At 44.4% G+C, this 17,059-nt stretch overlaps 1 protein-coding gene across 1 annotated transcript; it reads right to left on the reverse strand.

Moving 5' to 3' along the window:
* Positions 1-205: 205 nt before the first annotated feature.
* Positions 206-12,629, reverse strand: PANX3 (pannexin 3). Its single transcript, XM_081535145.1, has 4 exons — positions 12,449-12,629; positions 11,174-11,316; positions 8,180-8,394; positions 206-3,725 (listed from the first exon to the last, which is right to left on the reverse strand). The coding sequence occupies exons 1-4, from the start codon at positions 12,627-12,629 to the stop codon at positions 3,086-3,088; spliced, it is 1,179 nt and encodes a 392-aa protein (XP_081391271.1). The 3' UTR covers positions 206-3,085.
* Between the last annotated feature and the right edge of the window lie 4,430 nt (positions 12,630-17,059).

Consider the following 17,059-nt stretch of genomic DNA (forward strand, 5'->3'; position numbering starts at 1 on the left):
GGGCGGAGGGCGGGGCGGAGGGCGGAGGGCGGGGAGGAGGGCGGGGAGGAGGGCGGGGAGGAGGGAGGAGGGCGGGGAGGAGGGAGGAGGGCGGGGAGGAGGGAGGAGGGCGGGGAGGAGGGAGGAGGGCGGGGAGGAGGGAGGAGGGCGGGGAGGAGGGAGGAGGGCGGGGGCGGGGGCGGGGGCGGGGCCTGGTGAAGAGGGAGAGCGGCTGGAAACGACCGTTCGAGACGTTATGTACATGTGTGTGTTTAGCTGAGGCTTGTTATTGTTGAGATAAAGACCCAAACACAAAAATCACATGGTTCCTAAGCCTGAAGTGTTTCAGCACCTCTTTTCCACATTCCTGACAGACTGGCCTTCCCCGATTGTACGACGCGCTGGAGCGCCATGCGGGGGTTTGTCTTTGCTTCTTTTCTTCATACAGCTCGCATAGATGTTTCCTGAGGGCCTAGTACGCTGTCATTTTACTGAGATTACAGTGGTGAATTAAAAAAAGAAGTCCCCTGCTTTCAGATTAGAATCTAGTAGGGAAGATGGAAGATTTAACTGGCACTTTTAATAAGGAGCTTGCACTAAGTCGGCACTCAGTAAATACTTGCGTAAGGAAACCAAAAGGATGTTTCCGTGCTTAAGCTTATATAGCTCTAACTCTGTAACCAAGGCCTGCCTAAAATCATCAAATAAGTAGAATAGACAGTTCTTTAGAATGCTGTGTTGGTAACTGTACTGTATTGGAAGGTAGAAGGCTTGCAGTATTCTTCCCCTCCCTGCCCCCCCCTGCCAGCCATGACACTAACTAGAGTGAGCCTCTGGGTACCAGGCTTCTCAAAACTGAGTATGCTCTTTAGAATGATGATGTGAAAGAGAGTTATAAACGGAAAGATTCTGTACTGATACCTAATTACTGTTGTGTATACTCAAAATTTAGACTTCTAGAATTGTATATGGACATTAAGAAAAATATGTACACGGTCAAAACAGTAAGTTACTGGAGAAAAACCTGAAGCTTAAATAAGAAACTTATGGTCAGTTAAAAAAAAGAGGTTTAGAGTAAAAAATCCAGGTACTTCATTTCTGGAAATTGTAAGAATAGTGGCAAGAATCCTGATAAAATGGCTTTCCCACAGAGAGAAAGTTTATGAGTCCTTTATGTCCATCCACAGTGTAAGCTGCCCCATTGGACCTCACGTTTCTAGTGTGCTTTTACAAACATACCCAAGGCAGCCTTATAGTTTCATGTCCGAAAATTGCCAGGAATACTTTCAGCCGACCAACTATCCATACTCATGCCTTTCATACTATAGATTGACACTTTACCTTGGAACCTGAAAATAGGTAGTTCTAATTGACAGGAAGAGTTTTCTTTCTTCTTTTTTTAATCCTTATCTGCTAACTGCCGGATTTATTTGATGTTCAGCTGTATTTTATCCTTGCAGGTTTCGTGATCTGACTTTGTTTTCACTATTCCTCCGCATATATTGCATGTATCCTACCTAGTGGGAGGGAAAGTACTGTCATTTATCTTAGTTTGCAAGCTGCTCTGGCCAATGGACTTCTGTGGCATTTACATTAACATTTTATTTTTCATTAGAAACACTTCCTTATGACTTATAAAACAGTTCATGCAAAATTCAGAAAATATAAAGATTTTTTAAAACTTATACATCTGCCACAGGAAATGAATCACTTTTAACACGTGTTTAATTTTTTTAATTGAAGTATAGTTGATTTACAATATATTAGTTTCAGGTGTACAGCATAGTGATTCAGTATTTTTTGTAGATTATATTTCATTTAAAGTTATTACAAGATAATAGCTATGATTTCCTGTGTTATACAATACATCCTTGTTCTTATCTGTTTCATATGTAGTAGTTTGTATGTTTCATATTTTAATGCATATTTACATAGGTTAATGATACTGAATATAATATTTCCTCTTTTGTTCACTTACCACTGTTATAGTCATTTTGTAGTGTTATTATAACTTCTTTATAAACGTAACTTTAGATGGCTGCTAAATACTCCAGTTGTGGTGTAATAATTTTACATAATTATTTATTTCCATGTTTGACTTTTTTTTTTGTTTCAAACTAGTTTATTTAAGGGTTCCAGTTTCACTCCTCAACGAAGTGAAAGTGAAAGTCACTCAGTCGTGTCCGACTCTGCGACCCTGTGGACTGTGTAGTCCAATAGATCTTATGTATTTCTCACATGCTTCTTTTCTCTTTAGTTCATCTAGTTCTGAAGGGTTACCAAGTGTCATCTTCATCAGTCAACCATCTTCATAACAAGATTTGTTGACACACCCTGGATTTTCTGCTAGAGCTTCATTCATTTCAATTATTTCTCCTGATGGAGAAGAATAGAACTCTCTAGCAGCAGCTTTTATGCTTTCCAAAGCACCAGAGTCCTCTTGTTCAATTTTTTCCCTGACTTCAGGCAGACTACAGCAAAAACACCTCCTAGAGCTTCTTGTTCCCTATGTATTCAGAAGAATATTTATTACTGCCTATGATGACACAGCCTTTAGGTAACTTATTTAGGAGGAAAAGACAAGTATATGGGCTATATTAATACAGTGTAATAAGTTTTATCTCAGAGGTAGGTATCAGATGATATGGCAACACTCAGTTAGGGCAGGAGCATGGAGATGGGGATGGTTTCTTGAAGGAGGAAACCCTGGGCAGACTTTGAAGGAGAGCATGGTAAACTGAGTGTTTATCCTAGAAAGGTCATGGAGTAAATACAGTGGGAAAAACCTGCCTCTATGAGTAGCCTATAGAACTTTCTCCTTTTTTACAATGTCTAGACTTCTAGTTTCAGTGTTCTTCTTGTCTTCATATTATGCTCTAGACCTAATATATATATATTTTTTATTCTTCAGCTCCAAGTTTCAGATTTGCTTCCATATGATTTTACCTTCTCATCTTTGAGACAACATAACACAGGATGTTCGACTCAGCTAAATCCAAGCTTAGCCATCCTAACATGGGTGTTTTTGTATATTACTGCATGAGGCTTGTGAAAAAGGGGAGAGATTTTTACTTTCCATAGGACTTCTTGCTTCACAGTTTCTTAACTATGGATTTTCATCACACATCCCGTGGGTGAGATGTTTAGGTTTTGAGGGTTCTAAGCCAGCCAATAAAGTCATGAAATCAACCATGGTGTCAATGTTGTGCTTCTGGGTGGCTGTGTCCTTCAGTGCACAAAGGACACTCAACCAGCTAAAAGAGATGAGCTCAGAGATGTTGGCTCGGAGGAAAAGAAGGATCACATTGAGGTCATTGATGGGACAGCCCAGCATTTTTCTGCTGAGGAGATCAAACGCTGGGAGCATCTCGTAGATGGAGAGGAGCCGTTTGTCCCACCGGCAGAGCCGTGTGAGGTTGTATAGTATCACTGGAACCAACAGGGTGTAGATGGCTACGCTGGCAAGACTGACAATCTGGAAGATAGACAAAGAGGTCAGCCTGCATGTGATGAGGTCGGGGATGTGGGTCTCATCATGTAGCAGCCCCGTCTTGATGGAACAGCTGAATTCCTCTTGGAAGAAGATGTCCAGGTGAAAGTGGCCCAGGTACAGGTAAGTGGCAGAGGTGAAGAGGAGCAAGAGGGCGTTCCTCAGGAGGTAGGTGGCCACTAGTGAGTGTGAGCGCTGCTTACAGGCCAGGTACCGCTCCAGCAAGGGGAATTCAAAGTACCGTTCTTTCCGAGCCCTGGGCAGGGGGAAGAAAGTGGCCAAATTTAGGAAGAAGCATTTAAAACTATATCCTGAGGGGGTTCCCTGGTGGCTCAGTGGTAGAGAATCCACCAGCCAATGCAAGAGACATGAGTTCAATCCCTGGTTTAGGAAGCTCCCACATGCCAAGGAACAACTAAGCCCCTGTGCCACAACTACTGAGCCTGTGTTCTAGAGCCTGGGAGCTGCAATTACTGAACCCACGTGTTGCAGCTGCTGAAGCCCATGTTCCCTAGAGCCTGTGCTCCACAACAAGAGAATCCACTGCAGTGAGAAGCCTGTGCATCACAACTAGAGAGTAGCCGCTGCTTGTCACAACTAGAGAAAAGCCCATGCAGCAACGAAGACCTGGCACAGACAAAAAAAAAAAAAAAAAAAACCAACTATATTGCCCAGTGGTTAAGATTCCATGCTTCTAATGCAGGGGTCCTGGGTTCGATCCCCGGTCGGGGAACTAGATCCCACATGCCGCAACCAAGACACAGCACAGTCAAATAAATAAATAAAATTTAAAACAAAGTTAAAAACAAAGAAACTATATCCTGAGAGCTGCGTGGGAGAAGTAACAATCTGTGTATCCAGCATGGTATTCTTGGCTCACAGGAACATCTGTCTTTTTTGAGCATAACCACTCCTCTCCCCCAAAACAGGTATGTGAGTGTATCTTAATTCTCCAAGTTATGAATGGAATGTAGTAAACCCAGTGAATGATCAGTGAGTAATAAATGACCGATCACTCTGGATTTCTGCCCAACAGGGCAGACTAAATCTCTAAGCTGAAGCAGGATTCTTAGGGAGCACTGATTTATTAAATTAGCACTGGCCTGGGATTCTAAATTACAATGTTCTGGTTTTCAGTCTGCTTACTTTGTGGGTGATTTTTAGGCCAGTTCATTCACTTTATAAAAATAAGTGTGCTTACAAGTGTTTGTTGAGAGTTGTATTTAGGTATATGTATTTGCAGCCAAAGATGGAGAAGCTCTATACAGTCAGCAAAAACAAGACCAGGAGCAGACTGTGGCTCAGATCATGAACTGCTTATTGCCAAATTCAGACTTAAATTGAAGAAAGTAGGGAAAACCACTAGTCCATTCAGGTATGACCTAGATCAAATCCCTTATGAGTATACAGTGGAAGTGACAAATAGATTTAAGGGACTAGACCTGATAGACAGAGTGCCTGATGAACTATGGACAGAGGTTCGTGACATTGTACAGGAGACAGGGATCAAGTAAATCCCCATGGAAAAGAAATGTAAAAAAGCAAAATGGCTGTCTGAGGAGACCTTACAGATAGCTGGGAAGAGAAGAGAAGTGAAAAGCAAAGGAGAAAAGGAAAGATATTCCCATCTGAAATGCAGAGTTCCAAAGAATAGCAAGGAGAGATACGAAAGCCTTCCTCAGCGATCAGTGCAAAGAAATAGAGGAAAACAACAGATTGGGAAAGACTAGAGATCTCTTCAAGAAAATTAGAGATACCAAAGGAACATTTCATGCAAAGATGGGCTCGATAAAGGACAGAAATGGTATGGACCTAACAGAAGCAGAAGATATTAAGAAGAGGTGGCAAGAATACATAGAAGAACTGTACAAAAAAGATCTTCAAGACCCAGATAATCACGATGGTGTGATCACTCACCTAGAGCCAGACATCCGGGAATCTGAAGTCAAGTGGGCCTTAGAAAGCATCACTACAAACAAAGCTAGTGGAGGTGATGGAATTCCAGTTGAGCTATTTCAAATCCTCAAAGGTGATGCTGTGAAAGTGCTGCACTCGATATGCCAGCAAATTTGGAAAACTCAGCAGTGGCCACAGGACTGGAAAAGGTCAGTTTTCGTTCCAATCCCAAAGAAAGGCAATGCCAAAGAATGCTCAAACTACCGCACAATTCCACTCATCTCACATGCTAGTAAAGTAATGCTCAAAATTCTCCAAGTCAGGCTTCAGCAATACGTGAACCGTGAACTTCTAGATGTTCAAGCTGGTTTTAGAAAAGGCAGAGGAACCAGAGATCAAATTGCCAATATGCGCTGGATCATCGAAAAAGCAAGAGAGTTCCAGAAAAACATCTATTTCTGCTTTATTGACTATGCCAAAGCCTTTGACTGTGTGGATCACAATAAACTGTGGAAAATTCTGAAAGAGATGGGAATACCAGACCATCTGACCTGTCTCTTGAGAAACCTGTATGCAGGTCAGGAAGCAAGAGTTAGAACTGGACATGGAACAACAGACTTGTTCCAAATAGGAAAAGGAGTCCGTCAAGGCTGTATATTGTCACCCTGCTTATTTAACTTATATGCAGAGTACATCATGAGAAACGCTGGGCTGGAAGAAACACAAGCTGGAATCAAGATTGCCGGGAGAAATATCAATAACCTCAGATATGCAGATGACACTACCCTTATGGCAGAAAGTGAAGAAGAACTAAAGAGCCTCTTGATGAAGGTGAAGGAGGAGAGTGAAAAAGTTGGCTTAAAGCTCAACGTTCAGAAAACTAAGATCATGGCATCTGGTCCCATCACTCCATGGGAAACAGATGGGGAAACAGTGGAAACAGTGTCAGACTTTATTTTTTTGGGCTCCAGAATCACTGCTGATGGTGACTGCAGCCATGAAATTAAAAGACGCTTACTCCTTGGAAGGAAGGTTATGGCCAACGTAGATAGCATATTTAAAAGCAGAGACATTACTTTGCCAACAAAAGTCCATCTAGTCAAGGCTATGGTTTTTCCAGTGGTCATGTATGGATGTGAGAGTTGGACGGTGAAGAAAGCTGAGCGCCGAAGCATTGATGCTTTTGAACTGTGGTGTTGGAGAAGACTCTTGAGAGTCCCTTGGACTGCAAGGAGATCCAATCAATCCATCCTAAAAGAGATCAATCCTGGGTGTTCATTGGAAGGTCTGATGTTGAAGCTGAAACTCCAATACTTTGGCCACCTCATGCGAAGGGTTGACTCATTGGAAAAGACCCTAATGCTGGGAAGGATTGGGGGCAGGAGGAGAAGGGGACGACAGAGGATGAGATGGTTGGATGGCATCACCGACTCGATGGACATGGGTTTGGGTAGACTCTGGGAGTTGGCGATGGACAGAGAGGCCTGGCGTGCTGCAATTCATGGGGTCGCAAAGAGTCGGACACGACTGAGTGACTGAACTGAACTGAATCCAGTCTCTGCTCTGAAGAAGCTTACAGTCTGGCTTTCAGGGAAAGGGCAGATGAGACATGCAAATATGAAATGAAAATCATGCTTGATTTGTTGCTAAAAGGATGGATACAAACCACAGTAGTTGTAAAATTTAGGAGACAGACCACAGTGTGAGCTGGAGTGTTCAGAAACATCTATGGAGAATATTGTTTTAGATTGGTCTTCCAAAGGTAGATAGGGTTCAGAAAGATGGACAGAGGAGGAGCTTTTTTCAGAGGATAGAAATGTGCACAAACTAGGGTTTCAAATCTTAGCTCAACTGTGCTTAGAGGGGGCCTGCCCTGGCCACCCAAATTAAAACTGTGCCTCCCTCCACCTCCCAGCCTTTCTGAGTCCCTCACCCTGGCTCAGTTCTCCTTATACCACTTATCTTCTACCATATAATTTATTTGTGTGTTATGCTCATTCGTTGTCTGGTTACCCTCAATACAATATTACCTCTTCCTCCCTCAACACACATGTACACACACGTCTCCACAGCACCCAGAGCTGTGTCTGGTGCTCCATTTAAGCACAGATGAGTGCTTAAATGAGTGAATGGCTTGTTCAGGAGAAAGGAAGGAGACTGCCCGGGGGGCGTGGAAGGTTTCTGTTACTTGGAAGTTTGAGAGAAGCTTGACAAAGTAGTTGATGACAGTGTGTGGAGGGCCTAGGAAAAATACTGGGGAGAACTTGGATCTTTTTTCCTGCAGGCCTGGGAGAAGCCATTCAAGGTTCTGAAAAAGTGGTCTTTTAGGACTTCTCTAGTAGTCCAGTGGTTAAGAATCTGTCTGCCAATGCAGGGGACACAAGTTTGATCCCTTGTCCAGGAAGAGTCCACGTGCCATGGGACAAATAAGCCCTTGTGCCACAACTATTGAGCTCATTTGCCCACCCTAGAACTTGTGCTCCACAACGAGAAACCCTGCAATGAGAAGCCCGCTTGCTGTGCAGCCAAAAACTAAAATAAATAAATAATTTAAAAAGCCTCAGTAGAGATTTTTTAAAAAGTGGTCTTTTAGAGGTTAACCCCCGTGTGACACTTTGGGTTCACCTGTAAACTGGAGGCACACTCCTTTTCCCTCTCCCTGTACAGAGATGATAACACATTAAAGAGGTGATGTGTTAAGCACTTTGAATTCTAGAGAAGGATGGCACAGAGGAGAGTTTTAAGATTACCCTGCAAGGTACCATTTTAGTGCTCGACGGGGTCTTTCGGAAAGGAGTGGAGGAGACAACTCACTTCTCCAGCTCGTCCCAGAACACATCAGGGTCCAAGCTCTCCTGTCGGATTTTCAGCATGTGCTGCACCAGGCGGATGGCGCGGTTGTAGGACTTGTCCAGCTCACTAATGATGAACAGCAGGTCTGAGCTGAGGGCTGGCACGGCTGCATACTGCCACAGCAGAACCGGCAGGTACATGGCAACGGCCAGGGCCAGCAGTGAGTAGGGGAGGGCCTGCAGGGTGAGAGAAAGCTGAGGAGGGCGGCCCAGGGTTGCCCAGACCTTGCAACCTTGCAGAGAGAGGGCTGAGTGAGGGATCTCATTCGCTGATTCCTGCCTCGGAAGGGGAAGATAGAGAGAGACAGAGAGAGAGACAGACAGACAGAGACAGGAAGGAAGGGAGGGAGGGAAGAGAAAGCGCTAGCTGCCTGTTCCCACTCCCCATGCACGTTATCCTGGGTAGCCACCTAGAGGTCATGGCCGTGGTCATTATGGCATTCTACGGGAGAGCGTCTCATTCTCAATCTTCCACTTTTCTTGCTCTGACCACTCCAGATTCTTGACATCAGACATCCAGAGTTCAGTAGCCTTCAAAATGCTGCCAGGGGCCCTGACATGGCTTTTATTTCGACTCTCCAGAGAGGAAGTCAGAGCCCATTTCCTCCATATAGTCTGCCCTCCACCCCTCCACCCTCCGCTCCCCGTGTGCGCCCCACCCCCCTCCCCCGCCATATGCAGTGGCTTTTTCTCCTCTCTGGATTCTTGGTAAGACCAAACTACACATCAGGCACTGTCTTGGATTCCTTGGGTCCCGTGTCTGGTCTCTGTGTGTGGAGCTGATATTGAGGTGTGTATAAATTTGGTGTTCTTCACTATAATGTTTGCTCCTTGAGATGAAGGATTTTTCCTTATGGTTCCTTTTCACACTCACCACACCTAACAGATTGGGCCCACTATTTTGCACACAGTAAAAACTCTACTTATAGAGACTTAGTTAAGGACATGTGTGCTGGGTACTGAATATGCGTTTTTCATTCAGGGTCAGGTACTATCAGTATCTCTGTTTTATAGACAAAGAAATCGAAGCATGAAAATGTTGAGAAACCCCCACAGGGTTACATGTCTAGTAGGTGAGTGAGCAGGATTTGGATCCCATTTGATTTTGGAGTTTAATCCCTTAATATATGGGCTTCCCAGGTGGCTCAGATGGTAAAGAATCTGCCTGCAGGAGATGTGGGTTCAATCGCTGGGTCAGGAAGATCCCTTGGAGAAGGGAACAGCTACCCACTCCAGTATTCTTGCCTGGGAAATCCCATGGACAGAGGAGCCTGGTGGGCTACAGTCCATGAGGTTACAAACAGTTGGACATGAATGAGCAAATAACACACACCTTTAATAAATACTTAAGTATAGCTTCTCCAAACTATAGTTTGAAGAAAAAGAAGGAGGGTGCACATTTGGTTGTGTGTGTGTGTTTCTGAACTAAATGAGAGACAGGCTAGGAAAGTCATATTAGGCCATGAGAGAAAATGGGGACATTTTCACTCCTGTCTAAGAAATTATATTTCTTGAAAATGAACTCTTCACCCTAGAGCTTCTGTTTCAATAGGTTTAAAGTGGAGCCAGAGAATATGGGCTTAAAGAGCTCTCAGGACATTTCATGATTGACAATTTGATTCTTTTCTGACATGTAAATCCCTGCTGCAGTACTTGTTACTGTCTAGATCCTGCTTGAACACTTCCAGAGACAGACACCTCATGAACTCTTTCTATGAAGTCTGTTTTTTTTTTTTATTAAACTTTTTATTTTATATTGGAGTATAGCCAGTTAACAATGTCGTGATAGTTTCAGGTGAACAGCAAAGGGACTCAGCCATACACATACCTGTATCCATTCTCTCCTAAGCTCCTCTCCTATCCAGGCTGCCACATAACATTGAGCAGAGTTCCGTGTGCTATACAGTAGGTCCTGGTTGGTTATCCATTTTAAATATAGCAGTGTGTACACATTGCTCTTAAACTATCCCTTCCCCCATCTTTCCCCCCTGGTAAAATCTCTGGTTTTGTCTGGGTCCTAGAACTGTGGCATTTTGAGGTGTAAATTGTTATAACTGTCATAAGCTGTAAATTGTCATAACTAGAAAACGCTATGAGTGACCTCTGATTAAAATTGTAAATTGTACATGCATATTACTTCTGCTCCCTCATGAAACTGCACTAGAATGACAATAAAGGGATCCCCATAATCCTATAAGGACAAGGAAAATAGGAGAGGAGACAAGAGTGACAGAGTGTTGGACGCTGGGAAGCAGTTGTGTAATAGAGGGTACCAGCCTGCAGAGAGGATGCGGTGTTGAGGTGTGGGCCACAAGCTGCTTTTCACCACACACAGAAGCAGAAAGGCTCAGGAATGGGAAATACCAGATATGTCTGAAAGTGGGGATGCAAATGGAGCTGGAAACAGGAATACTGAGAAAACAGATCCTTTCTGAAACATGATGCCCTCAGCCAATCACCCTTATGATTTATTGTTTGAAAATGTTAAATCAGAGAGATTCTGCACTTGGGTCCATTGAGGGCAGGGGGCCATACTGAGAATGGGGGCAGGGGGCAGTGAACTGTGTAAGTACTGGATGCAGACATCCACAGTTGAGTTCTAAGAGGGTTCACAGACAAGCTTGATGCCAACTGCCTGCTGCCCCCTCTGCACAAGTTAGGGACTGACTGATTCTTCTTGGGAAAACTGACCAGTCGAGAATATCAGATTGCTGCTGTTATCAGCTGATATTTGAGGTTTTCCTAATGAAATGGCCCAAAGGGATCCCTTTAAACTGACTGCTTCAACCCAAGGCAGTCAGGTAGTAGCGGGCGAGCAAATATGACCAGATATTTGAAGAATGCCTGAACCATGAAAATCAATGACCAAAATAAAATGGCAGGGGCAGGCAAGGAGAGAACTTAATGATTCAATTCCTCCCCCTCCACCCAGCTGAGAGAGCCCCAGCCACTTTACCTTGTGAGGCCAGAGGGATTTCGTCTTGGACTGGCCAGACTCATCCTGTTCGTGGTGAACCAGGGAGTCCCAACAGGAACTGTCCACGTAGGCAGCCTGCCGGATGCTGAAGTTACTGGGACAAAAGCAGCTGATGGGAGACCCTGAAACAGGAACAAAGCTTGAGGCAGCCCCGGGTAGGGATGGAGGAACAGGGAGCTGGGGAACAGTCAGTTAAGAGCTTTCCAGGGGTCACTTCCAGAACTCTGACCATCTCTGTATCTGTCAGGCACTGTCTTTTTCCTAGGCCCTAGCTTTCTGGGTGAGTGAAGAAGTAGGAGGAGGCTGACACATCTCCCTGGGAAAGGTAGGGAGCTCACTACACAATCGGAAAAGAGAGCCAGAAATCCCAAATCTGAGGGACTCCCCTGGTGGCCGTGTGGCTGACTCTGTGCTCCCAATACAGGGGGCCCAGGTTCAATCCCTGGTCAGGGAGCTAGATCTCACATGCTGCAACTAAGACCTGGCACAGCCAAATAAATAAATATTAAAAAAAAAAAACAAAACCAGATCCCGATTCTGAGAAAGCCCTCATTGTCTTTAATAGAGGTGGCAGATTTGCTGAGTTAATCTAGCACCTAGACCACTTGGTATATGTATTTGTTAGTGTTTGTGCACAGGGCTGGGGTTCTTGAAGATGAAAGAGTGGATTTATTGAGCACCCGTGATGCTGTCAGTCTCTGTCAGGCACTTAATATGTGTTCTCAAGTCAATAATTCAGGAGGTGGGGAGTAAGAAAAGGCCCCAAGAAGATAAGAGATTTATCTAAAGCTTGGCTAATTAAAACCCTTAGAGGTCCTGAAAAGACGATACGATTCTAATGTCTTTCGTCCACATGATCAAAATAAAACTAATTACTGCGACTTCACTTTCATTTTTCACTCTCATGCATTGGAGAAAGAAATGGCAACCCACTCCAGTGTTCTTGCCTGGAGAATCCCAGGGACAGTAGAGCCTGGTGGGCTGCCGTCTATGGGGTCGCACAGAGTCGGACACGACTGAAGCGATGCAGCAGCAGCAGCAGCATTGCGATGATTTAAAGCATACTGGAATTAAGGCTATTTTTATTACAAAATTTTGGGAATGACTTTCAAAGTTTTTTGCATCTCAGCTTTGCTGGCATCCTAAACAGATGCATAATCTGCCTTTTGGGTGATGCCTGGCCCAAGTCATGCGATCTGGACAGTGTAGGAGCTGTCTTGCTTCAGGGCCCACTGGGGCTTGGAAGCCACTTACCGGAGGAGAACTCCTGGGCAAAGGCCAGTGACACCAGCAGCAGGGGGAAGCCCACAGCTACAAACTTGACCATTCGGTCCAGGGGAAGCTCCAGGCGCAGTCCTTTGAGGCGGGGGCCCTTACGGTCTGGCAGCAGGGCATCCGAGAGCATGTACTCTGCAGCTGTGTGTGCGAGCGACATGCTGCTGTCGAGCTTGGGCCCAGGGGCGGCAGAAGGGGGTCCCGGAGAGTGGGGTCCCGGAGAGGGGAGTCCCAGTAGGTGGCAGCTTCAGGCAGCCGGCTCTCAGCAGACGGCGCCTGCAGCCCGGGCCTCAAGAGTATCTGTGTGAGGAGCGGGCACTGGTTCTCTAAATAACTGGCCAGGCCCTGAGCCAGGCACCTGGTAATTAGAGGGAGGCATCGCCCAGTGGGTTGTTACTGGAGGAGGGTCGGGTGTCAGCTGGGGTTGGTGCCAGACCACCCTCTGGACCGTCGAAGGCAGACTCAGTCCCGTGGCTTTAAGCTGCCCTCTCATTAATAATGTATTTTTGGTGGGGCAGTGGAGAGGAGGAGGGCTGTCAAGCAGGCCCCCCATGTAATTGGTGTGGAATCTGGGTGGAGACTCCTTAAATGTGTAGAAGGCCCTCATTTTGTGGTTTGGGGTGGGAATGGAGCCCCCAGGACTCCACTAGGGTTGCCGCTCCTACATAGTATTCTCTGTCCCAGTGATGATTTCTGCTTCGGGCCCAGGCTCTTTCCCGAAACGGATCTGTTTTTGGCATCACATCCCCTGCCCTGCCTCTGGTCTTTTTCTAAAATGTTTCAACCACGTATTTACAATTTCCTTATGTTTACATTTTTTTTTTAAAGCTCCAGTTAGTTCTCTAGAAAGCTGAGGGATGGATGGGAGTGTTGACGTGCAGAGAGAACATGACTTGTGAAATCTGGAGGGAAAGTCTTCACTGGACACCTAGCAGCACTGTTCTTTTTTTAAATTTATTTTTATTGAGTGACTGCAGGAATCACTTTTGGCTCAGTATTCTCATCTATCAAAAGGTACTGTATTGGTTGCAAAAAATTGTAAAGATCGATGAAGAGTATTGTATGGGAAGATGCATTGTAAACTGTAAAGTGTAGTGCAAATGTCAACGTTTTATTTATTTGTTTAAAATTTATTTAGCTGCGCTGGGTCTTCATTGTTGTGCATGGGGTTTTCTCTAGTTCTGGCGAGGAGGGGCCACTCTAGTTGTGGTGCTTGGGCTTCTCCTTGTGGAGGCTTCTCTTATTGCGGAGCACAGCCTCTAGGGGCATGGGATTCAGTTGCCCTGTGGCACATGGGATCTTCCTGGACCAGGGATTGAACCCATGTCCCCTGCATGGGCAGGCAGATTCCTAACTACTGGACTACCAGGGAAGTCCAACTCTTACTTTGATTTGGTAGGATTGGATGGATACTTGGAAAAGCAAACACTGGGGCCTATGGTAATTGTTGAGGCAGTCTGAGCGCGGGTTGGAAAAGAATTTCCAGACACAAAGCATTTCAGAAGGGAGTGAGGTTATTAAGAACAAAGAGCAAAGGTAAAGTGGGCACTGTGAGCCCAGCGGGCCGACCTCCTGACCGACCAGGGAAAGCCGACAGTTTTCATGGGTTAATAGCCAATTTTTATAGCTTCAAGACAAATTTTCTTCTGGAAGGTTGGTGTTAGGTGATTGGTTGGGGCACTATGGGGTGTTTACTGGAGTGGGCATCTCTGCCTAACTGGGAGACAGGAAGCTGGTTAGTGATGATCAGGGAGCTTTTGACAAGGTTACAAAGGGGCTTAGTCAGCTTTAGAGGTGACCTTGGTTCTAGGCTCCGCTTCCGTGGCCTTGGTGCAAAGCCTCACATCTGTGGCCTTGGGGGCAAGACTCAACAGTAATCTCTCTAGTACCGCCCTTAGACTTGGCAAGAGAGGCCTTGACCTTGGCTTTCAGGCTGGTCCCCTTTGGCCGTGGTCTTCCCACAAAGCAAGGAGTGCATGGGGTCACGGGGATGTGCCTGTTCAGAGCCCATGCATCTGCTCTAGACCATTCTTCTCACACCTGGGGTGCTGTCATTCCCTGCTCTGATGGCCCCCATCTGCCTCTGGGGCTTGTGCAGGCCTTTTCCTTAGGTACACCACCCCATTAGCAGATTATGCTGCTGGTGTGCACTCCCTCACTGAGGGGGTGTGGACGGAATTTAGAAGTCCTAGGTGTCCACATGTGCAACTGTTAGGCTTCTTACAATGTGGGACTTAGTTGAGCGGGGGAGATGGGACCTGAGCAGATTGCTTATGTAATTTTTTTTTCCCTTTGGCTGTGCTGTGAGGCTTGTGGGATTCTAGTTCCTGAACCAGGGATCGAACCCAGGCCCCCTGCAGTGGAAGCACAGAGTCCTAAGCACTGGACCGCCAGGGAATTCCCAGGGACTTGGGCAGTTTGAGGATTCTCAATCTTTTTTTTTTTTTTACTGCTTTCATGGCAAGGATGCCTTTATTATTTTTTTTTCCCTTTTTAAAAAAATTTTAATTGGAGGCTAATTACTTTACAATATTATGGTGGTTTTTGCCATACATTGACATGAATCAGCCATGGGTGTACATGTGTTCCCCATCCTGACCCTGCCTCCCACCTCATTCACCATCCCATCCCTCAGGGTCATCCCAGTGCACCAGCCCTGAGCACCCTGTCTCATGCATCGAACCTGGACTGGCGATCTGAATTTGAATCTGACATTCCTGGTCATTATGAAGGGCTGTGTGTGTGTGTGTGTGTGTGTGTGTGTGTGTGTGAAGGTAGGTAGATAGAGCATATTTTATTTAAGTTTGCTAACTTGATTTATAACTTCTGATCTTTTAGATACATGGCATGTGGGCTGGCACTACCTCTCTCCATCCCCAGGCTAGAGGCCAACTCTGATTCAGAGATGCCCTGTGTGTGCTAACTACGGTGATCCTGGCCTAGGAGCTAGAGAAACGATCCTTTATTTCTGTTCCTCATTGGCCTCTCCACACTATGTATTTTTGCCAAACATTATTGATTTGTATGCATGCATTTTCTTTTGTCTTTTAAAAATAGTTTACATTTCAAAAATAGATAGCCAATGGGAATTTGCTGTATGACTCAGGAAGCTCAAACCAGGGCTCAGTAACAATCTAGAGGGGTGGGATGGGGAAGGAGGTAGGAGGGATGTTCAAGTGGTAGGGGACATGGGTAAACCTACAGCTGATTCATGTTGATCTTTGGTAGAAATCAATGCAATACTGTAATGCAATTATCCTTCAATTAAAAATAAATAAAAAATAGTTTATATTTCAATGGCATATATAATATATATTAATATACACATATCCCATACATTTTCATCTGATCAAGAAATAGAACCTCAGTTAACACCCCAGAAGCCAGATTTGTGCTCCTTTCCAATAACCATAATTTCCCAAGAGGTAACCATTATCCTAATTTCTAATAGCATAGATTAATTTTGCCTTCCTTATGCTTTATAGAAATGGAATCATGGGTGTATATACTTCTGTGTTTGGCCTCTATTGCTTTATATGATATCTAGGAGAATCCATTTTATTGCCTGATTTTATGCTCTGTGTAAGTGGAATCATATGTATGTATTTTTTTGTGTGTCTGGATTCTCTGCTCAACTTATTTCTGAGGTTCATCCACATTATTGTGTGTGTCCGATTCCCATTCCTCTTTATTGCACAGAAATACAACAATTTGTTTGTTCATTCACCAGTCAATGGACATTTGAGTTTCTCATTTATGGTTCTTATAAGTAATGTTACTGTAAACATTCTAATTCTTGGAGTCTTGTGGGGAATATATGTATGCATTTCTGTTGGTTATATACCAATGAGAACTGGTATATTAGAATTGCTGGGTCATAATGCTTTGCATATATTTGTTTTCAACTGATTGCTTTTATTTACATTTTCATCAATAGTTTGATGAAAGTCCTATTTGTGAGAGTCCTATTTGCTACATATCCTTATGTTTTTGCAATTAAAAAAGTTTGGCCATTTTGGAAGGTGTGTAATAACATTGAATTGGGGTTTATTTTGCATCTCTGTGATGCTGAATGAAGTCGGTCACTTTGACCATTTGGAAATTTTCTTTTCTGAAGTATATGTTCAAGCCTTTTACCTGCTTTTCTCTTGGGCTGTATATATTTTTGAATATTTATTTGAGAATTTCTTTTTACATTCCATATATGAGACCATCATCAGATATTTGTTATATTTTTACCTTCTGAGAGTCTCAGTTCCTTGTTGGGTATTGGCAGGAGGCCTTAGTTCCTCAATAGGTAGACCTCTCCCTGCCTCCCAACCTCTCAAAGAGAGAGAGAAAAGAGGGAGCCACCGTGCCTTTAATGACCTAACCTCTGAAGTTGGATTTATATTTCTATTTTTTTTCCTATTCAATAAAAGGAAGTCATGAAATCCAGCATGTTAAAGGTGATGGGAATTGGGCTCCACGTTTTGAAGGGAGTGTCAAAGGATTTGTGGAATATTTTAGGCCATGATTCCTGAGGAAATTTTTTTTCATCCAAATTGTCAAATCTTTACATCCGAATTGTCAAATTTACTTGCATAACAT

This window comes from Giraffa tippelskirchi, chromosome 10 (genome assembly GCF_054371585.1).
Source record: "Giraffa tippelskirchi isolate mGirTip1 chromosome 10, T2T-mGirTip1v1.2.pri, whole genome shotgun sequence".
In the NCBI taxonomy this organism is placed as follows: Eukaryota; Metazoa; Chordata; class Mammalia; order Artiodactyla; family Giraffidae; genus Giraffa; species Giraffa tippelskirchi.